Source organism: Aspergillus sydowii, assembly GCF_001890705.1.
Source record: "Aspergillus sydowii CBS 593.65 unplaced genomic scaffold ASPSYscaffold_18, whole genome shotgun sequence".
NCBI classification, from domain to species: Eukaryota; Fungi; Ascomycota; class Eurotiomycetes; order Eurotiales; family Aspergillaceae; genus Aspergillus; species Aspergillus sydowii.
The window spans coordinates 539,115-561,723 of NW_024467876.1; the positions used below are offsets into that span (position 1 = coordinate 539,115).

Consider the following 22,609-nt stretch of genomic DNA (forward strand, 5'->3'; position numbering starts at 1 on the left):
AAATCTGTATGCTTCCTTTGTTTTATCTTTCCCCCATTATCCTCCTATATATAAATACTTTGACTGTCACTTAACTGCCTGTCATATTTTATGTGATACGTAAGTCTCTCGATTAGAAGGAGTTTCGGTTCTATTGATAATAAGCCATTCATCGTAGACCACAGCCTGCTGTAGAATAAAGCCAGCCTATGTCTGGGATGATACAACAAACAATAGCATACTTGTTCTAAACCTCAGACGGATAATGCGCTCGTATGACCAGAAGTTACTAATAAAGAGGAAGCTTGATCAATCTCTTTAGCGAGGCCTTTATTATCCCTTAGCTTGCTACATATATCAAAACAAAATAGTCCAGAAAAATTCCATCCATCCAAGATTCCAATGATCCCAGTGCGTCGTATAGGCTTGATGGTCTTAGAGTGATCGACTCCATCACCCAATTCGACCAACTAATTAAAACAAAGTCGAATAAAGACCAAATCCTTGTTGGCCAATTATAGATTGAATAATTACACATTTTTGCCGCTAATAAATAAAACACTGGTGCCCAAGAGGAACCTCCGTCGCAGCCCCTGCATGGCAAGCCTCCCCATCCGCAATCACCGTCTATGGAAGTCAGCGTGCTACTTGGCAATTCAAAAGAGGGTGATAACTCACGAAAGTCTCCGGATCGACTTTCATATCCGGTGTGGCATTGTTGAACTTCATGTCGAGCTTGGTGATCGTGCGAGTGTTCTTGACGGCCTCGATGTGCTTCTTCAGGTTGTACGATTTCACAGACCCGTTTTCTAGGCCAGCCTTGGATACAAACATTATACTGCTTGACGGGACCAGGGGCTGAACCATGGTTAGTTAGTCCGGATTTCGACAAAGCGCTTGGAAGTGTCTCAAACTCACAGAGTACATTGGCCGGGCAATTATCGGCTGGACTGTAGAAATGCTGCGACTGTCAGTATCTATCGTGGGAAACAGGCGGGGAATTCTTACGAAGCATTTGGATCGCCCTGGTATTCATGTTAGCCGTGTCCTTGCATCGACTTGGAAAAGGTGGAGTCTTACCATCTGAGCTGAAGCAATGAAGCCCTTTTTGAGAATTAGGAATGGTTTCGTGCCAAAGTTGGCAGGCTCCCATATCACCAAATCTGCGAGTTTTCCGACCTCCACACTGCCGACAACGTGACTGATTCCCTGCGCCAGGGACGGGTTGATTGTGTACTTGCTAATATAACGCTTCACTCGGTGGTTGTCTGCCCCGAGCGACTCATCTTCAGGAAGTCGACCACGCTCGATCTTGTTTTTATGCGCCAGGTTCCAGGCGCGGACGATGACCTCCCCACATCGACCCATTGCCTGTGAGTCTGACGACATCATGCTGATCGCACCAGTGTCATGAAGAACATCCTCTGCGGCAATTGTTTCTGACCGGATTCGGCTGTCAGCAAACGAGATATCTTCGGGGATATTCTTTGAGAGGTGGTGGCAGGACATCACCATGTCCAGGTGCTCATCGACTGTATTGCACGTATACGGCTTGGTGGGATTGGTACTACTAGGAAGAACATTGGAATGCTGCACGAGAGAGATCATGTCAGGCGCGTGCCCTCCACCGGCTCCTTCAATGTGATATGCGTGCACCGTCCTTCCCTTGAATGCAGCTGCCGTGCGCTCAACAAAGCCAGATTCGTTCAAGGAGTCGGTATGGATCTGGCACTGGATATCAAAATCCTCGCAAACACTGCCATTATTAGCACCTGCGATTAGGGACTGTGCACACGCCTTACCTCAAGCATGTATCTATAGCGGAAGGAGTACAACCCCAGTCCTCATGCAATTTAAGACCAGCGACACCCGCATTACACATATCATAAAGGCCTGGTTTTCCGGTATCACTGCCCTTTCCGATGACACCGAAGTTGACTGGTAGATGGTCTAGTGCTTGCATCATCTGCCGAATATACGTCTTGCTCGGGGTGCAGTTTGCTGCAACGGTGGCCGTACTAGTGAGGTCAAGAGTTAGACACAGAATAGAATCGGCAGGGCAAAGAAAAATACCTCGGACCAGTACCACCTCCAAACATGGTTGTAATACCCGACGTGAGCGCTTCGACAGCCTGCTGCGGGCAAATATAGTGAACATGGGTATCGACACCACCAGCAGTAACAATTTTGCCCTCGCCGGCAATGATGTCGGTGTTTGATCCAATGACTAGAGATGGATTCACGTTATCCATCACATCGGGGTTACCGGCCTTTCCAATTCCCACTATGACCCCTTCTTTGATTCCAATATCGGCCTTGTAGATACCGGTCCAGTCGATTACAATAGCGTTAGTCAAAACAAGGTCCGCGCACTCGTTATCTGAACGACCCGCGGCCTGCCCAATTCCGTCGCGTAGAGTCTTCCCACCTCCAAAAGTGCACTCATCGCCATGTGCAGTGTGGTCTTTTTCGATCTTGACCCACAGGTCTGTAGTACCTAGCCGGATGGAATCCCCAAGAGTTGGTCCATACATCGCAGCGTATGATAGTCGGTCCATTGTGTATGGGCCAATATTGTAGTCATCAACCGGCGCATCCTCGGGAGTGTGTCGGAATCCTTCCTCCTGAAGACGCGACAATACCTTGTTAGTATGCGATAGATCAATGGTTCCGGTCGCGATACTGCTTCCACCCTTGATGGTTTTAAGACCACTGATCTGCGTCAAAGTCACAGTCTTGCTCTCGCCAGGCTCAAAGCGAGTCGACATTCCGGAGGGAATGTCAAGATGGTATCCATAAGCCTTGATGCGATCGAAATCCAACTCGGGATTCGACTCGATAAAATGGAAATGCGATCCAACCTAGCAAATGTCAACACTCGGCGTCGAATATCGAACTGCGTTTTGAATGGCACACCTGAATTGCACGATCACCCTTGTTCGTAACTCTTAGTCGAGCGCGCTTTCTTCCAGGATTGAGCGCGATCATTCCTTCACCTGGTGATATCGCACCGGCCATCTTCAGTGACTCGTATTCCGCTTCCGCATAGGATGGGAAAAAGCTGTCCGGGGGAATAGGTAGGAAACTACCATACAGCGCGTTTTCGATATCTCCATCCTCGGTACTAATAGGCTGGTCGACGGTCACCAGATGCGTCCCTGTCGTGAAGGTTCCCTCGACTTGCAGCATGGTGAGGGATGAAACCACAGATGGAAGGACATGCCGGCGGCCAAGGATGTGTTTTCCTGTTGACATGAGTTCGGAGACTGTTTGCTTTCCATCACGCATCAACTGGAACACGTGAGTAACCTGAGCTCGCTGTACATGTCCGACAACATACCTCTTGCAGCACATTTGAGAGCAGTGCCTGTCATACTTTCAGCTATTACCCCGGCTTCTCGTACAAATTGGACACTCACCACAGCTTCGGAGTAGTTTAATTTCACACCTCTTGCCAGGCGTCTCTGGGCGAGAAGACCGGCCTGGGTGATGACCAGTTTATCCAACTACAGGTTCGTAAGCAGCCGAAGTCAAGCAGTCAAGATCCAGGGTCTCTGGCATACTTCACGAGCAATCAACTGCATTGTGGCAGATTCGGGTCAATGGATCCCAAAACTGGCTGTCAACACAATCACTCCCGGCTTCCCAGCAGTTTTCTGGAATTTTAGCACGCAATGGCACTTGGGATGCGAATTGAGGTCGGCGAACAGGTGCCCTGTTTTCGCAGGTGTGGGGTGGGCTGGCGATGAGGTAACGACGTCGAAAGTCTAATCCGGCGAACGGCAAATCATCACGAGAGGTTGCCGGGATGGGGAGTCGGCTACGTCATTTTCAGGTGTCAGCTTGGAGAACAGGAAAAAGCTCCACAGCCCATTCCATCCCTTCGCCGAGCTCTGTGCCTTTTTTGTTGCGCGCTGTTATGTAATTGCCGTCAACATTCCACAAAAGCCTCGACATGGCCCTGCCGTTCTGGTTGCAACCAATCCCCGAATTCCAGCCGCCTGGCGACGCCTTTTATTACATGAGCCTGGACATCGCCATAACCTCCTGTGGAAGGAGTATCAGGCCATCGCAATGGTCAATGCGGCGTCGCGAGAGCCACAGCTCGGGGTCGGCAATCTTGAAGTACACGCCTTTTGTGGCTCTTCGTCCATATCCACGTTTTCCTCGACATATCCGCTGAAACTCGTGTCCCCGCCATGTCGACCAACCAGCCAGGCCGTCCTCGCGTTCATGATGAGTTATGGAGGGGGCCTTGTCGCCGGCGACAAAGTGGAGTTGACAGTCACTGTGCAGCCCAAGGCGCGCCTAGCTCTTCTCACGCAGGGAAGCACAAAGGTGTACAAGACTCCGTCGAGATCAATACGTTCACGCCAGGACCTCACGGTTAGGTTAGATGACGGTGCAGCGCTGGTTCTGTTGCCAGATCCATTGCAACCGTTTAAAGATAGCGCGCATGAGCAATGCCAGATATTCCATGTTCGGCCTTCATCCAGCGTGCTCGTCCTGGATTGGATTTCCGCGGGGCGGACGGCGAGAGGAGAGGAATGGCAATTCTTCGAATGCAAGACGCGAAACGACATTTGGGCTCTACCGGACACGGAGAAGGGATTAAAGGAGAAACTCTTGGTTCGCGATAGCCTGGTTTTGAAAGATGCGTCCGCGTCTTCTCATTTTCGCGATGAGATGGATGACCTGGGCATCTTTGGCACTCTCATCATTCGGGGCCCCATGTTTCGTGCTCTTGGTGACTTCTTCCTCACAGAATTCTCACGCCTCCCACGGATTGGGCCAAATGGGCAAAGAGTCGAGGGAGGCGGCCTGCACTCGGACGGACCTGTCAGGGCCTGGACAGCCGCTCGCATACGAGGATCTGTGGTTGTCAAGTTTGGAGCGCAGGAAGTCGATGCCGCGAGACACTGGTTGAAAGACATGCTGATGAAAGAGGGAACGGTGGCGAAGGAATTTGGCGTCAAGTCAATGCTGTGTTTACAATAGTCACTCGCACCCTGGTGTACCCCACCGCTCGTACCGTATGATTGGAATGTTTATGCATATACTCCGTTCGGATAGTCTCTTGTGTTATGCAACCATGTGATCGGCGGCCGGGCGAACTTCCATCCGCGCGGAGATCCCAAAAGGGAAATTTCCTGCAAGCGGGCTGTCTCTCGTCCCCGTCCTCGCGCAACTGATGTCATCCGCTGACTCTGTCCCAGAAGATGGGCTGGCGGTGGCTTGTGTCCCGAAACGCAAAAACCAGAAATCATTGCGAACTCGCTCTGTAATTTGCGGGCTGTTTGCCTGTAGGAGCCTCCGTTGAGATGGAGGACCCCCTGGCAGGCCGGTCACAATATGTCGCTCAAGTTTGATGCCTTCTATACATACGGCAGGGCCAATCCAACGCATCTTATTTCTTAGATTCGAAAGTGGATCTGCCATCAACCTCCTTGCACATCAGCCAGCTATAAAGCTCTGCCCTCCAGTCGAATTCTTGCCGGCTTCAGAGTGTCCAACGGCGCACCCCGATCGCGATGGCCCTCCTCGACCTCGTTGAAGCCTATCACCAGCCTCTCGCCTTCTTAGGCGCTTTCTCTCTCCTTTTCTACTTCGTGTCCTGCGTCTATCAACGATGGCAGCAATATCAATTTGCCAAAGCAAACGGATGTGAGCCTATTGTGGGGAAGGTTCAAAGCTATGATCCCTTTTTGTCGCTTGATAGGATATATCGCTTAATGAAGATGGCGAAGCAGCGCAAATTATTGGAATCCAATGTGACGCGTTTCGATAATCTTGGCAATACCCATCTCGTCCAGCGTAGACCCCAGCTGGTTATGGTGACCCGCGAGCCGCAAAATGTGAAGACCATCCTTTCACTCAAGTTCGCCGACTACAGCTTGGGTGATAGGATCAAGACATTTGGCCCACTCCTGGGCCATGGCATCTTCACTACCGATGGTGAGGACTGGGCTCGGTCCCGCCAGATGATTCGACCAAACTTCGTCAAGGAACAAGTCGCGCATCTTGAAGTCTTTGAGGATCTCATGGATGATTTGTTTGCGTTGATCCCCACCGATGGAGGCACTGTTGATCTCCAGGATCTGTTCTTCGGCTTCACCATTGACTCTGCAACCGAATTTCTGTACGGCCATAGTGTTCATAGCTTGAAGAAGCGCCGATCTGGAATAGCAGATAATGAGCCTGATTTCGCAAAAGCCTTTGACTACTCATTAGCCGACATTACCAAAAGCTTTCGATATGGGCCCCTGGGGTTTTTGAACCGCGATCCTAAAGCCGTGGAATCGCGCCGCATTTGCCATCAAATGGTTGACCAGTTCGTCGACAAGGCTCTGACAATGCGAGAGAAGTATGACGAAGAGAAGGGTACCGATGAGAAAACAGAGCGCAGGTACATGTTTCTCTATGGCTTGGCTCGGCAAACAGGCGATCGCAGGCGAATTCGGGATGAAATCATGAACGTCCTCCTGGCTGGCCGTGACACGACAGCCTCACTGCTAGGTTGCTTGTTCTTTATGCTAGCAAAACACCCCGATGTCTGGGCCAAGTTGCAAGAAGATATTTCCACCCTAGGAGGCCGTGCTCCGACTTACAGCCAGCTGCAGAACCTGAAGTACCTCAAATATTGTCTCAATGAGAGTAAGTGCCAAACTGCCCTACGTTAACATCTGCAAACTAACCTCCATAGCCCTTCGCCTTTTCCCCGTCGTTCCACTCAATTCACGTACCGCCATCAGAGACACGATTCTTCCCGTTGGCGGTGGGAAGGATGGTCAGTCGCCTGTTTTTGTGCCAAAGGGGACTGCCGTGTCGTATAGTGTCTATGCGATGCACCGCCGCAAAGACTTTTATGGTGCCGATGCTGAGGAGTTCCGACCCGAACGCTGGGCCAATCTACGGCCCGGTTGGGAGTATCTTCCTTTCAATGGTGGCCCTCGTATTTGTGTAGGCCAGCAATATGCCTTGACTGAAGCAGCATATATCACAACTCGTCTTGCACAAAGGTATTCAATTCTGGAAAGCCGTGATCCTGGGCCTTGGGAGGAGAAACTGACGTTGACTGCGTGCTCCTTCAATGGAGCGAAGGTCTCTCTACGGTATTAGCTATCTGTCTCTGATTAGCGTAACCCCTGTTTTAATGAAATGACTTGACGAATCAAATTCCTCGCCTTGGCTTTCGGAATCTACTGTTGTACGCCACGCCAGATGAGCATTTCCGCCGGAGAGCCGAGATGGTCTGAAACTGGACTTCAATGTTTATAATGCACGACTGCATTTTGCGCCTCCCCCCCCGCAATCTCCGACCTAAAACTGCCAAGTTGCCAAGCTGTCTGAAAGTCACAATTTTTCCGGTGCGGAGGGGCTCCTACATAATTTCTCCGTCTCCAAGGGTCTGGGATCGTCAGGTCGTTCCTCCATCAAGCATAGTCTCCTTCGTTAAGTATATTACACGGAAGATATAGGCAAAAGCATGGTGAATATAAAAGGCCGTGAGCTCCGCAGAGCTCGATAGCAACCCATCCACCTCCAACCGCAACAATGGGTGTCCTATCAATTGCTAAATCTGCTCTGCTTCTGGCTACTGCAGCCAATGCAGCCAACTATACGGAGTGGCTGGCGCAGTCCTATTTCAGCAAGGGTGTCACTTTCTCCCGGAACTACGCCTACGCTGTTCTCTACACGGGTGTCGAGTACGCGTATAACAAAACAGGCGACGCCGCCTACTTCAATTACATCAAGACCCAACTCGATGGTGTTCTCAACGACGACGGCTCATTCGTCGATCCCATCACGGACACACTCTCGCTTGACGACATCCGCATTGGTAGCAACTTCCTCTACCTGTGGACCGTCACTGGCGACGAGAAGTATAAGATTGCCGCAGACGGACTCCGCAAGCAGCTCGATTTTACGCCGCGCAATCAAGATGGCGGCTTCTGGCATCGAAAGCCTACCTATCCCAACCAGATGTGGCTGGATGGAATTTACATGGCGTCCAACTACTATGCACAGTACACCAGCTGGTTCCAGCCGGATAACAAGACTGCCTGGGACGATATCATCCTCCAGTATGACTTGATCGAGGAACATACCCGGGATAACAAAACGGGCTTACTCTTCCATGGGTACGATGCCAGCGGTGTCGCCGTTTGGGCTGGTAAGGGCTATCCTTGTAATTTCTGCTGTCAATACTCACATCGTCCGTGTTTTAGACCCCGTCACTGGCGCGGCGCCGCACATCTGGGACCGCGCGGTAGGGTGGTACTTTGTCTCCCTCGTTGAGGTCCTAGACTACTTCCCCAAGACGCACCCCGGCTACAAGCGTACCCTTCAGCGCTTCCAAAGCCTCGCAAAGGCCATTAAGAAAAGTCAGGATGCATCTGGCGGTTGGTGGCTTATCATGGACCCTCAGTATACCAGCGATCCGCGGAACTACATCGAAAGCAGCGCTTCTGCTATGTTCACTTATGCGTTACTGCGCGGCATCAGGAAGGGATTCATCCCTGCTAATGAGTATAGCGAGGTTGCACAGAGCGGTTACTCTCTTCTGAAGAACGAGTTCCTCTCGCGCAATGCGAATGGAACACTCAATTGGGAGGGAACTGTAGAGGTTGGAAGTTTGAGTTCAAATGGTTCCTTTGAGGTAGGTTTTCTCCTCTTTCTACTTGGTTGATTTTACTAATTCACACCCTTAGTATTACGTCTCTGTTCCGCTGGTGCAGAATGACTATAAGGGTGCTGGACCTTTCATCTATGCAAGCTACGAACTGGAGGCGTACTAAACCATCGTACGCAACTCCCGTACACAACTGGACGTGTAAATACAGGTTTCCGCTAGCAGATGAGAAAGATCAGTGGTGTCGATCTATGCTATTCGATATGTTCTAGTCTAGATATATGACACGAAAATCGGACTTGTAACAACCTTCTCCCCGCTCCATTCTCGTCCCACGAAGTAGACAGCGCGATTCCCTTCTGCTTGACCCTCAATTGTCACACCTCCTTGAACACGCCGGGGCAACTCCACATCAGGAATCGCCTCGATGCGAACAAATAACTCAGCACCTCCCCGGATTTCAATCACCCTACCCCCAGGCTTCACGGCCTCGTCCCAGGAAGCCTCAATGGTAAACGTCGGCTGAGGTTTATGCGGATTTCCAGCAAGTGCATCGCCAACCTTGACATACCCGCCGATCGATCCAGAAACAGTCACAGTGGACGGTTTTCTGTCGTCCTGCAGAATAATATTCACACCGTCCAGGTCCCCGCTTGTTTTGCTCGAGAATTCCACATTGTGGCTATCATTTACCCGCGCATAATCTTCAGGGTTATCCTCGAAACCCCCAAATGGAAAGATTCTCTCCGGCCGCGCATCATCTGAAAGCGTGATCTGTCCGTTCCATATAGCTTCTCGGTATCGATCGTAAAGCCTCGCTCCGCCCCACGTAACTCTTAATACCTTTGCTGGTGCAGCGGATTCGGTCCAAAACTGGCGACTCCAGATTAGGCCCGTGCCATCGAAGGCTTCGATTGACGAAAAGCCCTTCTCGCCTAGGAAATGATAGTTGAGCACCATGGACTCTCTTCTTGGGACTTGTACTTCGTTCCCCTGCATGGCAGACCCGTCTTTGGTCGAAACAAGCCCGACAAGTCGCTGGCCTGTAGTTGCAAATGTCTGTCTGTCGCGCAAGCAACTGGCCACATCCTGGCGCTGGAGTCGAGAAGCCAAGATCCCAGTCAGGCCACCCCGAGTCCCAAAGACAGCTGTGCCTGGGACCCCACCTCCGCATCGACCGCGATGCTCATCGGAGTTAGCACAAACACCAAGCCTCCATCCCCTCCGCACGGCGTCACGCAGAAGCCATTCGAATTGGCCCCAGGCACTGCCGATTTCTACCAGCCGTTCCAATTTCGGATGGTGCCAAGAAAGATTGCACCGGCGGCCACCCACATGCGGGATCAGGAGGTGTGAGTCCGCATCCCTCGCGTACGTGGAGTATACTTCGTCCAGCGGCCAAGCGCCGGGCACAAGATCTTTAGGTCCATACTCAGACCACTCAAACGAGCGAGCGACATTCCCATGCCTGTCGAATGGGAACTCGGGCGGCAGGGACTCTGTATCACCCAGGAAGATGACGTTGTGATCCCCTCCTGCAGCAGAGTTACCGCACCATTCGGTGCCTGGGAAGATCACAAACTTGCCGGGATCATTGAGGGATCTGATGAGTTCGGTCGTGGCGTCCCACCGGTCTTTGGTGATTTGGAAGTCGTTGGCCGTGTAGCCCAGAACGTCGAGTCCGGCGATCTCGCGGCCGTAGGAGAAATTGTAGCTAGACGACTCGGTACCGACTGTGTCGTCCGAGTGCACATGGAGATCACCGAAAAGGATTTTGGGAACGGATATGTCAGAGGACACACTGAGATGGGAGTTGCTGGTTGCAAAAGCTGTCCCATCTTGAGCCTTTAATGTGGCTTGCACTTTATAGTCACCGTCAGCTTCCAGGATAAGATCGGAGAAAACAGCATTTGTCCAGCCTGGGGGTGTGACAGAGAGTTCTTTGTCGATGACGGCCGTTGAATCTTCAGTTAAAATTTTCAGGTTGAATAAGTGTTACGGCAAGTCACTCGTTACGTTCCCCCATAGATCCTCTGCGTGCGTATGGATCGCGAATGGAACATTAGGCCGGAGGAGTCTCGGTGACACAGCTTGAACGCGATGAACAGGGCCCGCGGTAATATTCCAGGATATGTCAGGCTGGATAGGTGCAAAACGACTGTAGAGGGATCATTAGGCTCATCAAATAATGGATTCCTCAGAATGCACTTACGAGGTCCCAACAGGGTCAATGTAAAACCTCCAGCGAAAGTTCTTCTCAACGAACGTCTGCGCTCGTGTCCCTCTGCTTCCGAATCGACGATCACCGAGGCGAATCAAAACGCGATCTCCTGGATTCAGGTAACCGTCATGAATGTCGACAATGACGGCCTTCTGGAACGGCCTCTCATGGCCCTTCTGGTCAAATCGAATTCCCAGCGACTGCACCGTGGCCGGGGCCTGCCCTGGGAACAGCCTGTTCGGTACATATTCGGTGCTAATGTAGTTGTCTTCTGTGGGATCTGACGTCTGAAACAGCGCCCAGTCCTGGGGCCCGTCAGTCTTGCGGGTTTGGTAGTATAGTATCACAGCAGGCATGGTCTACTCACAGAGTAGAACTTGAAGGTCGCCTTGATCCACGCCCCATCTGCAAGGCCCGACGCACCGACTTCATAGTCCAGTATTATTTCTGTCCATTCGCCGGCGACAATGGAGGTCACATTGCTCTTCACGCGACCAACAAAGGGCAGACTCTTGGTAAACTCATACAGGCCCTCGGGGGCGAAATAGTCGCCCGCCAATTCGTGCCTCTGGCTCGCACTGAGGTATTTCATACCTAATACTTGCTTATTGATTGCGCGATTTCGATAATTCTGAACAAGTCGCGAGAGAGCGTCGGCCTTCCATTAGTTTAAAATTGTTGGAGTACCTCGACATGGAGAGACCCGCGGCGGAGCGAGCGATATTGCGCCATCATACGTAGCAACAAATCCCAACATCGCGCGTCTCATATACTCACTAGCCTGTCTAAAATCCAGCTTCGTCTTCCAAGGATTTTTCTTTCCCTTCTATGGGCTCCACTTGCCATGCTAAACGCTTAAATCCCGAAACCAGATATTGCGCCATCACTACGGGGGATCTGGACATCTCCATCAATCTATTCCTTTGCATAATGGTAGCCAGTGTTGAAAAACGTTCATCCCCAAGCGATCGGAGTGTTTGCGATTCAAGTTTTATCTTTCCCACGTTCACAAAACTCCAGTGCAGGCTGGCCAGTACAATTAGCAGTACTATACTTTCGCAATGCAAGGCATAAGAAGCCCGATTCGCCCAACCGTGGAGTTAAGTAGGGGCGAAGCAAGATAGAGATGTGATCTTAAATGCGGATGGCATGCGGCTGCCCATTTCCAGATCTTTGCAAGGCTTGCTGCTCACTGGCTGTATGAAACTCCTTGGTCGATGGTTTGATAGATCGATCCAAGGCTCCATACCTATTTTCGCGTGCCCTTCGTTATCGTTCAAATCCTCCGGATGCTCATAAGTATTTGTTTGGCGGTCGTTCTCCCCTTCTGAATCCGGAATCAAGGTACAGAATTGCGAACATCGCACCAGCAATGGGAACTCTTCAAGTACACCGTTGTGTAATTCAAGTTGAAATATGCGGAACCATAAATTGGTATCCAATATGCGATCGGTTGTTCTGCCGCGGTAGTCGCTCAAAGCGAGCCATAACACTATCGGTGTTGGTGTATTCGGAGGCGACCCGTACTCTCCAGCCCTGAATGGTGAGACGCGTCGCACTCAAAATAAAAGGACGGTCAATCTCATTCAAATGCGAGGGGACAAATATGGCTGTCGATCGCTGCTGCGAGAGTACAGACATGTTAACGATAGCATGCTAACCAGATGCCTAAAAGCACGCTAGAGTAGTTCCCTTTAAATATGGCATTACTGCAACCCAAAAGTGTTGCCCAGTCGCATCTGCCTGGCCAATCGTCAGTTGAAAATGTGTCACGACTTTCCGCTATCAATCATGCGGGATCATGCATCGGAGGGCACGGCGAACCATGACCACTGCCAGGTTAGAGGTTTTTAGACCTCAAGATTTTCGGACCTTGTCGCCAAGTCATCTCGTATCCGATGATCGATCTATCTTGCGCGAACAGTTGTGCTATGCAAGTACGTCGATTAGGCCGCATTGACCGCCAGGCTCCATGTTCACAGATCACAACAAAGTACACTTTTCATGCAAGAGCGGCCCAAGATCGCTGAAAGTTGGAACCTGAACGCCTCGTGGGCCCGCGATCTTCGCTCCACGTATAGGAAAGCAGAGTTATCATGGCTCATCGAGGTTGCTATCGAGGCTACCCGAAATGAAACTCGACTCGCGGCTCGCAAAAGGTAGATGTGCAGTAGTTTCTAAATAGCGAGCTGCGAAGCCTGCAATGCCCAGGATCTCCTGTCTTCCACGTGGAATCTGATTTTCTGCTGTGTGACAGCTGGCCCAGTGACACGCTGGTTCTCTTGTCTCCCGTATTTTAGTATCGCTAACCAATGGCGAGGACGCAGAAAGTGAGGCTTGAGGGTTGCTTTTTTGGATACATGTATGTTTCTTTTTCCACGCGAGACAGTGAAAGCAGTTAGTTAGGTTCTTATCGGTGGTTCTAACTTGGTGAGAGCATGGATGCACTGGGACAAAATCAATGGTGAGCTTAGTTCAAAAACTGAGTAAGAAAATAGAAACTTTCAAGCCCAAGAAACCGGATCGCGACACCTCGTCGACCGGGAATGACGAGCTGCAGGTATCCGCCAGTGATGCGGCAGTTTTCATGCAGGGGTTTGATCTTGGTCGAGGGAAAACAGTGCAGGAATCAACGATAATGGAGCGTGATCGCTTCTGACGGATGTTGGTAGTTTTGAGAAGGACTGCGCCACTGTGTCAGATCGCGGTGAAGGACGATCCGTCTCACAACGGCGAGACGAATCTACATATGCCACATAGGGCACTCCAGGTCTTCCGGAAATGCTGTTGCTTTGCAGGCCGAGGAGAATGATGGGTTCGTTCTCGGGGGGGCGATAGATCAGATCAGATCGGCGACGGAGTTCACTCAGACAGAGAGGGAGAGAGAGCAACACACGCTAGAATAGAAACAAGTCAATCATTCATCCACTATCCCAAACAAAATGTAAATGGGGCAAAAACTAAGGTATCGACATAACAAAGGAGGTATCTTAAACGGTCTCAAATGAACGCCCAAATGTCCAAAATCCATCAAACCCTGTCGCTGCAAGTATCAAGCATGGAGGAAACAAAAGCCCTCCCAATGAAGCCCACAATGCATGCATCCACTAAATCCACCCAATGTTTCCCAGTTTCCATCCACGTGAATGCTATTGTTGAGCCTGCTGCCGCTTCGCTCTCAATTCTGCTTCTCGCGCATCTTTCTCTGTGGGTAACTACGGTTAGACTTATACATATTAATGGTAGAAGAAGGGAGGGAAACATACCCTTTGCTTCCTTGATCTCACGGATGGTTTTATCATGCATCCACATCAATTCGGCTTGGTACCGGGCAAGATCCTGGCTTGAGAGCTTGCTTCCAGGCTTCCCGTTGGTGTTGTTTCTATCCATGGTATTTGACATGGATGAGTGAGTGTTCACTTATGGTCAACAATGGTGGATCTTGGGAAGAATGAAACAAGGTGGCGTCACAGCGAGGATGTTAACGGGTATATTGAATGTAATCGTAGATAGTAGTTAAAGACTGTAGAGCAGTATGCAAAAGGACGCACGAGTATTGAGGAGGCCTGAGAGAGCGAACACTATGTGGTTATGGAGGTGATGTCGTTTGTGAGGGGCACCAAGAGGCGGAATCAACCGAGCTTTATATGTAAAGGAGCACGGCATCAGCCATCGTTGGTAATGCCCGAGATGACAAGGGGAAGATCGGTATGACCAAGAAACAAAAAGCAAGACAAGTGTTCTCACAACCAAGTGGTGCACCCATGACTACCTCTTGATCAATACCAACCACATGGCAGCCTTTTTGTCCTATCTAGTGTATAGATCTTAACTATCCAAGGCAGCATCGGAAAAAGGCCTTTTGTTGCAGTATGCGTTGACGAAATTAATTGACATTCGAAACACACTCTCCACCAAGAATCTTCATCGTCGTGCCACAGGATTGGCGGGGTCCCTCCTAGATAGGTTCTTAGAGGCGCAGGGAAGAAACCCGATGCAGCAGCGAACACGTAGTCCCAGTTCCGTGGCTTCTGAGCCCTGTGACAGCTTACCGGGATCATATATATTGCTTCCATTGGTCTCTTGGACACCCCGACTCGCCGACTATGAGCGCGGATGCAAATCCGGAGGTCGGTTGTGGACGTTGTGGACGCTGGCCATACCAAATTTGGGCAGCGATGGCCGACCGGTCCAGGCTAATGTCGAAGCGGGTATGAATGGATTGACTGATTCATGAACGGGAGAAGCAGGACCCATCATCGGATGGAGATCGAAATAGGATGCAGAGAAGGAGTATGACAAGAGTTGTGGCTGAATTGCCGCTGCTTTCCCGCCCCGTTGGGACACGCAAGGCTCTTTGCTTTTTCCCGGCCATCCGTTGCGCGACCCATCGATCTCATCCTGAGCGTCCGAATTCGCTGCCGTCCCCTTTGATCTTGCCCGGTGGATTCCTTCAGGGCCGCCATCCGCGCAGGCGATGACACGCCTAATGATCGTCGTCCAACCCCCACTTCGCAGCAAACAACGCCCAGCAATCGGCTCTGGCGGCTGCCAGCCCCGTGACCCGGATGGCTGTGTGAAGAGGCCGACCAGGTTTGCCTACTCTGGAAACTCTGGTCGACATCTCAAGTCCAATTTCCAGCGTCGTCGTCGTCGTCGTCCACGGCCAGGCAGGTTTCCGACAATTAGCCGCCTTGAATGTTGGTCCAACAGGACGATTGCCGCCAGGTCCAACTTGGGTTATCCAACATCCTCTGAGTAGGCCAAGACAGGGCAATATTAACCAGCAGCGGAATCGATGCATCACAAATTGCGACCATCCCTTGACCGTTTCTCGCGACCTTTGACATCCTGATTCCGGATTCGATCTCGTGTTCCAAGCCGGCGCATCCTGTCGGCAGTACTCGCAACGGTGCAGAAAGGAAGGGCAAAACAAACTAAAGGTTAAGGTAATGGAGCCGTGGGCACCATGACATCAGAGGCCTGCTGCTGGCCAGTCGGGGAACTCGGAAACTGACAGCCAGCTCGCCAATTCACCGCCATTTGTGGCTTCATCGATCGTTGAAGCATCCTCTACACGCGTTTGGTCCGCTCCGAGCGAGGAACAAGCTCTGTCCTTCCCTGCTTTTGGTGGCCACATGATTGCTTTCATCCAAGAGCTTCGAGCGTGACTTATTCAAGTGGAATCTCCTTGGTAACCCGTTTATCTCCATTGAGATGGATACTCGGATGATATACGTGAGAATCCTAAAGCCATAGAATCTCAAACTACTTACTTTTTTTTTCTCCTTATACAGCACCCCACTACGCCGCAGGAGTGGATAGGTGCAATGCTTTCAACAACCGTTCCGGCGTTCACCCTGGTTCGCAAGATGCAAGGCTCTGTTGCGATACCAACTAACAATGTGGCACAAGCCATGTCAAGTAATCTCTGTTGTGATTTAATCTGATGTCCATCTCATCATTTTGCTGGAAGCTTCGACTGGTTTGGTTCGAGTCATGGCCTGATGGCAAGAGTTGGGTGTGGTGAGGCTGTGTCACATTTTTCATCTTCCAACAAAGCAGGTGCGGCAAGGCGTCTTCAATGTGGGTAGTACCTTTTTCATACCACCTTTTACTTTCCCGCACCAATCCAGTATACGGAGTACTACGGATGGGCTGTACTAAGGCATCTGCTGGGATCGTAATTTCCCCTTGCCGGCTCCATGCGTGCTCTCCGGCTGCGATCCGAGTGGAACCTCGAAGCTTTCCCAGTGATGTATCGTCTCGAAGCAAGCTATGATCGACAACGCAGGGGTATCGGAAACTTCCTCCTCGTCTCGCGTTGGCGACGTCCAATCTCTCCCAGCCGTCAGGTGGAGTATCTGAGATAGAATCCTCGCTGGCGGGAACGGCCGGTATCCGGAAATAGGGAACGGTGGAAAGAAATTCAGATGAGTCATGAGGCTGAGATGGCTAGCCTCTTCCCTACCTTAGGCTTACATGAAGGCGATCCAATGTCGATTCTAGGCTTGTGCTTTGCCTTGGTGACCTTTCGACAAGTTCCTCTGTCCGGCCCGGTGTCCGAAAGTACTGTCAACCCATTCAGGTAAAAGGAAAAGAGTACGGTGCTTTAGGCATCGGCTGTGTACCACGAGACTGGGCCCTCTCTCAGTTGGTGGTTCACTTTTGACAGCGCACCGCTTCCCTCGCTACTATCAGGCCTTACCGAACCACCCGAACAAAGAATTTCGGGCATGATCCTAGACCTACTATTCAATATCCGGACGACATCAAATCCCGGGGGACCCATCAAGTATCGGGGAATACCATTCGGCCGACAAGGTTACCCAACCCAAGCCTTCAACAAAAGTGAAGGTTCGATTCTTTCTTGGATTCGGTTCCAGCTGCAAACCCAGCGTTGGAAGGACAATCCTCGAATTTCAGTGATGATGTAGGTTTCAACACAAGCTTGCTTACCCTCGAGGCACGTTACCGCATTCGCGATGTTGTCTTTGTGTGCTTGCCGAGGATCTCGACTGTACCTTGGCATAATAACTTGGAATCCGGGGACCATGTACCTACTCCGTTATTCCCTGGTCATGCTGTCAACAGGTCCTCGACAGATACAGGGTACAGGCTGAATATCCCGGAATGGCCAAAATTTCCTTCATTTCGCAGCACTATTTGTGCGTCGGCCAACTCAAACTAGTGGAATATGGCATGCTCAGGTTGGCGAACAATAAACATCCATGCAAAGTACTTCCACCCAGGTCCGCGGCGTACTTTCTCCTTCCTCGTTATACAGTACCATCCGCCGACTATCTTACATTATCCGCCACCAAGTCTCAGTTACAGCCCGGATAGTTCGCCAATAAGGTAATACAGAAAACGCTGGGTTCCATTTGTGCGACGTTTAGCAAAAAATCCATTAGGCGAGTATGAGCCTGTCACTTTGATGACGAAGACAGCTGAAATTGGCCTTATCGTATATACGCATTGTTAGCGCTGTTCTATCCTTGAACCTATGGGAACTGCTGGAATAGTCTCATACATCCTGCAAATTGGTATTCTCGTCAATACGGGCTTATCTGGCAGTTTCCATGCATCAAAAGCAGGGCTAATTCAACTGTGCCTCGACTATGTTCGCCACTCTAATTTACTTCCAGCGCAAATTATTATGCGGAATACATAGCCCTTCCATATACTATGAATTTCCAACAGCGTATTTCTAGTACTTTAAATATATTCAAAACTTGAGAATTTCGTTATTCGGCAACTACCACTCATGCCACATTGAAGAGGCTTATATAAGTTTAGAGTAAATACAAATCGACTACAGCCATTAGACATTGTGCAGAATTCACTCGAACCCCGGGTCTCCCACCGTCACCATGTACCTAACACCTTTCGGATCTCAACATGATTTCACAAAATGCAAGAGATGTCCAATCTGGGTCCAAACCTATGCTTTGAGGTTTGTGCTCCAGGTACCTCTCACACGTATTATTCCTTCATATTCAGTTTAAACATCTCTCTCATCTTAGGTACAAAGCGTACTTAGTACCAATGTCGCCACCCACGTCCAAGATTATATATATATATATATATATATATATTTTTAACAGGAAGCCAGAGGTTATGTTCAACTCAGGTTTAATTAGAATGAATATGCTAGAGCGTAGTTTATAGATTATTAACTGCATAGGACCCCAACTCCAGTAAAAATGCGAGTGGGCAGATACATAGTCTACAAACCGAAGATGATACATATAGTTTTAGTACGCTGGTTTGCTTATATATAAGCAATTATCTTTATTCTCAAATGATATTGACGCATTTCAAATATTCCGCAGATTTCTTGCGTGGGGAGAAATAGAGGGTGATACATATTTGGGGCATGTCAGCATATTGACATGTAATATGAGTTTGCTATAGAGATATTATGCAAACAATATTAGACAAGAGTATGTTATTTTTGTCCATAAGGTCGAGAGTTCGGCCTACAATAAGTCACCAGTTTCGAAATCATGGGGCTTTCAATGAAATGGAATCGCCAGCTAGGCAATACTATCGTGCCAACGCAGATATCCAAAGGAAAAGACTGCTGGATTGCCGAGTTATCCGGTTGTCAATATCGCATTCCAGGTGCAGCCTGGTTCTTTACTAAACAGATATGTTCTTGCAGTCCTCAGCAGGTTCTGCTGACAGCTGGACACCCGGGGTCATTGATATGGACATCCGAGTCCACAGGAAGATATGGGTGTCAGTCACCCTTCACTTTTCCGAGGTAGCTTAGTTCGAACCGACCGGAAGCATTTCCTCTGACCGGGAGTTCAAGCCAATTGCCATGTCCCAATATTATTGGAAGTATTTCAAAATATCGACAAGATATGGCCTTTGTTATAGTAGAGAGAAACTCGGTGAGGTGAGCACTTTCGGGTGGTATGAAGGCGGGTTCGCATTCGTTGAGGCCAAGAGTAATGTTCCCACTGTGCTCCTTTGCTGTATAGCTCATGCGAAGACAAGTTATCACTGTCATCTATTTCCACCCCTGGGAACCATACGGAGTAACACTCGCCAGATAGTAATGTGCGGTGGGACCTTGCCTCGCTACGTATGACTTTCATCTAGTATGGGATAATGGGACCTACAAGCCGTCGGTCGGGTCTACCCTCGAGCAATCAACATTTGATATGCTAGCAAAACGAGCCAGCCACCACCAGATGTCTAGTTCGATGAAACTCCAAGATCAGGCTAGATGAAGCCCTATTTTCCGTTTATAGACAGTGGCTTTTCGGCCTCTCCTAGCGAGATGTGAGGTCCCCCTCAGATCTCCTTAATCTCCACTGCGAACATCATGCCACTTTTAAATGCCCCACTCCAGACCCAGTCGACCAAGTGATTGTTAAGGCGCCTTTGTGATTGTTCTTCTCCGATAAGTCAGTGAATACTGAATAGTCATGACTGGTTAGCATTAGCTAGTATTTACCAGCATCGCCACGTGGAGGCACGTGTCCCCTCTCGTGTAGCCAATAACCCACGACAACAGCAACAGCAACAGCAACAGCAACAGCATTGCAAGTAAGATATAATCGAGCCAAGGAATACGTTGTGGCGCTTTTGGGGGCACTGTCCCCTAGTTGTTTGGGCCTATTTATCATCCCTGTCATCTCGGACCAGCACTACCAGAGCAGCGCTAACCCATCGACAAGTGTCGGACAATCCTTTGGCAGACTCTGTGTGTAACGTATTAACGTGGCAACGGCATCCCGATCGTGCGAGCCCTAGATTTTCTGTCGATTTGCGATTCATCGACTGCGTAATATGAAGGGACAGAGAAACGCAGGCAAAACGTCGGTTCAACCCTCAGGCGCAAACTCCTTTTAAGGCCCAGTCCATCCCTGCGGGTGGAGACGCGTATCCGCCATGGAACGATGTCCGTTGGTTCGATCGGAGAAACTACGTTCGTGTCCCGGGATGGCTTCGAAGTTCAACCGTGCAAAGAACGTTACCATCCAATAGCCAGCGGGAGCACGTTGCGCGCGGGTTTCAGCCATCATGGCGCCTTTCCGGTGGTCCTTCCTTTTCTGGTTGATGTTGGGAGCTCTGGGAATCCCCAATAATAACTCCATCCATCGCTCTTCTCCTCTTTTGTCCTCCGGGGCATGTCCCGGCCCCGAGGGCTCGTCTGTTCAGGTTTATGAAATCTAAAGTATCTCATGGAAGAGCATTTTGCCGTTTAACCACGAGTCGGCTCTCGTCAGAGTCGACGGCGCACCGCATATTCTTCGGCAATTGGGGCACGATGGATTAGGTTTTGGCCCCAGGATGCCCCCAAGTCGCTGTGGTCGCTTTGGCAGTTTCTTCCAAGCCAACGATAAAGTCGGACGCAGTTATCGTGGGGACTCCAACACGCGATGCCTCTCGCGAAATTTGCCCCCAGAGGGATGCTGCCTGGCTTTGGCATACTTCTCAAATCACTTCCTAACTCTCGCGGTAGATGTATTGTACACCGAAAGGACACGGCTATTAGCTAGGTCATGAAGCGGGCCCGGGAAATAGCTATGCGTTGAAAGCCTCAGCAAGCCCTTTTGCCTTCCAAGAGCGACTAACGCTCTCGTCCAATTCGTAGATTGTACCGAAGAAATTGCGGCAACTCCCATGGATGCGGCCAACTTTATAAGAGTTGCACTGTGCATGTCCTGACGGCGATCAGTTCACCGGAAGGTCCGCACCAGCGCAGACGCACGGAGGCAAGTTCTTTCGGAGCAGCGGCACTCGCAGCGTGCAAGTTAGTCCGTCAATCAGTCTCTGCCGCTGGGAATGCGCGGGGAAGGATCAGCAGTTCAACACGCGACCAGCCAACTCCGCAGGGGCTCGAGACCTTTCCCCGACAGTTCAGTTTCCCCACGCTCCTCGAGTCCCAAGCCTCAGTCTCTCAACACCCTCAACCACCTATGATCACGACCATCGCCGCCCCTATCCACAGCACACATCAGGCTGGGGGTTATGGGGCAATCAACCCTTTTGGATTCAGTGCATGACCCCGCGACCGGCCGAGATGGATCCTCAGCTCCCCCAGCATGACTCTCAAATGCCGGACTCGACCTACTTTGAGTTGAGCTGGTCGATACTGAGCAGTATTGGGCTCTTCGTTACCTTCGTTGGAGTATGGACGCTGTTTATCAGTCGGCCAAGTCCATTGACCTATATCCCGATTGTAGTGTCAGTCTCCTGCGCGATAGCCAACGGGGCCTGTTACTTCGCATTCTACACCAACCGTGCAATCCCTAATAGAGCTGCTGCAAGCGGCTTTGCTGATTTTTTTTGGCTTGTAGGTAGATGAGTATTTGCAGAGCCTCCGTTTCCAGCTAACCTCTCGTCTCTGGCATAGATCCAAGAGGCTGGCCTCTCCTTCTACAGTTATCAAATCTTAATTCATACCCTCCGCAATACCGCGCGTGTCGTCTTTCTCTGCGTCTTTTGGTTTCTCATCTTCGCGATTTCGGCTCTTCGCATAACGATCCTGGTCTATAGGGTATTGGATATCGCCAGCGGCGCAGATACCCTTCACTACGCGGGACCCTACCAGAGCCAAATCGGCAAACTACACGTCGGGTATTTTACATCAATCGCCGTCGTCGAGACCTGGAGCTCTTTCTTCCTCATTCGCCTTCTCCATAATGCCTACCGAGTCTCTCCCAAAATTTCATCCACTAAATTCGTCTTCCGGTACCTTATGCGCACAACTGAAATCCGTGTCGCAAGCCTCTGCTTTATCGGCATCACCCGCGCAGTTACCTATTCCACGCAAACCACGTCACAGTCTGCAACAACCGTTGCTGGGCAAATCGATCGATTCACATATACCATGGAGTGTCTGTTCCCACTGGTCCTCCTGTAAGTCCCCTGAGTCCCGACTCCAGCAAAAGCACGCTAATCAAAACATTCAATCCCCCAGGATTGACACCCTGTCTTCCAAGAAAATCAACCAGGACACACAGCTCGAATCCTTTTCAACTTTTGATCCGGTTTCCTCCTCGCCTGTCAGGTACCGGAATATTCGAACCCACACTGAGCCTCTTCCTCCGATACCACGGCATTCAAGGTGGCTTTCCTCGTTGCGCGGTCACTCTGCATAGTTGAATGTAGCTTTTTTCTTTTTCCTTTATGACCTCTGCGGAAATGATACCCTTGGCTTGGTTAAAAGTTTTTGCTATACTACGGCATTGGTTTGTAATTTTAATTGACGACAATATTATGGTTCGTGAACAATTTATACTTTAAACCGCGGG

The 22,609-nt window shown here is 50.3% G+C and overlaps 6 protein-coding genes across 6 annotated transcripts; 4 read left to right on the forward strand and 2 right to left on the reverse strand.

The window, feature by feature from the left end:
* Positions 1 to 525: 525 nt before the first annotated feature.
* ASPSYDRAFT_163575 (uncharacterized protein) lies at positions 526 to 3,563 on the reverse strand (the record flags this gene model as incomplete). The annotated part of the gene is made up of 10 exons (XM_040843182.1): positions 526 to 606; positions 658 to 837; positions 898 to 940; positions 988 to 1,004; positions 1,060 to 1,735; positions 1,782 to 1,997; positions 2,053 to 2,840; positions 2,896 to 3,270; positions 3,399 to 3,485; positions 3,543 to 3,563. 10 exons carry the CDS (start codon positions 3,561 to 3,563, stop codon positions 526 to 528), a joined length of 2,484 nt encoding a protein of 827 aa, XP_040696781.1.
* A 490-nt stretch (positions 3,564 to 4,053) lies between these two features.
* On the forward strand, positions 4,054 to 4,977 carry ASPSYDRAFT_163534 (urease accessory protein UreD; the record flags this gene model as incomplete). Its single annotated transcript, XM_040843174.1, has 1 exon — positions 4,054 to 4,977. One exon carries the CDS (start codon positions 4,054 to 4,056, stop codon positions 4,975 to 4,977), a length of 924 nt encoding a protein of 307 aa, XP_040696782.1.
* A 533-nt stretch (positions 4,978 to 5,510) lies between these two features.
* ASPSYDRAFT_62601 (cytochrome P450) lies at positions 5,511 to 7,098 on the forward strand (the record flags this gene model as incomplete). Its single annotated transcript, XM_040850144.1, has 2 exons — positions 5,511 to 6,633; positions 6,683 to 7,098. 2 exons carry the CDS (start codon positions 5,511 to 5,513, stop codon positions 7,096 to 7,098), a joined length of 1,539 nt encoding a protein of 512 aa, XP_040696783.1.
* A 239-nt stretch (positions 7,099 to 7,337) lies between these two features.
* Positions 7,338 to 9,076, forward strand: ASPSYDRAFT_565241 (glycoside hydrolase family 88/105 protein). The gene is made up of 3 exons (XM_040849229.1): positions 7,338 to 8,152; positions 8,208 to 8,638; positions 8,691 to 9,076. The coding sequence occupies exons 1-3, from the start codon at positions 7,534 to 7,536 to the stop codon at positions 8,775 to 8,777; spliced, it is 1,137 nt and encodes a 378-aa protein (XP_040696784.1). The 5' UTR covers positions 7,338 to 7,533; the 3' UTR covers positions 8,778 to 9,076.
* On the reverse strand, positions 8,885 to 11,424 carry ASPSYDRAFT_95340 (uncharacterized protein; the record flags this gene model as incomplete). The annotated part of the gene is made up of 4 exons (XM_040853110.1): positions 8,885 to 10,575; positions 10,621 to 10,769; positions 10,824 to 11,137; positions 11,200 to 11,424. 4 exons carry the CDS (start codon positions 11,422 to 11,424, stop codon positions 8,885 to 8,887), a joined length of 2,379 nt encoding a protein of 792 aa, XP_040696785.1.
* A 9,984-nt stretch (positions 11,425 to 21,408) lies between these two features.
* ASPSYDRAFT_163834 (uncharacterized protein) lies at positions 21,409 to 22,456 on the forward strand (the record flags this gene model as incomplete). Its single annotated transcript, XM_040843199.1, has 3 exons — positions 21,409 to 21,648; positions 21,709 to 22,214; positions 22,276 to 22,456. 3 exons carry the CDS (start codon positions 21,409 to 21,411, stop codon positions 22,454 to 22,456), a joined length of 927 nt encoding a protein of 308 aa, XP_040696786.1.
* Positions 22,457 to 22,609: the final 153 nt, after the last annotated feature.

Bases quoted from the DNA above. Each gene is read 5' to 3' on its own strand.
- ASPSYDRAFT_565241 (XM_040849229.1), top strand. From the start codon at position 7,534: ATGGGTGTCCTATCAATTGCTAAATCTGCTCTGCTTCTGGCTACTGCA. The intron at 8,153-8,207 runs GTAAGGGCTATC...TCCGTGTTTTAG, and splicing joins CGGTGTCGCCGTTTGGGCTG to ACCCCGTCACTGGCGCGGCG. The intron at 8,639-8,690 runs GTAGGTTTTCTC...TCACACCCTTAG, and splicing joins GTTCAAATGGTTCCTTTGAG to TATTACGTCTCTGTTCCGCT.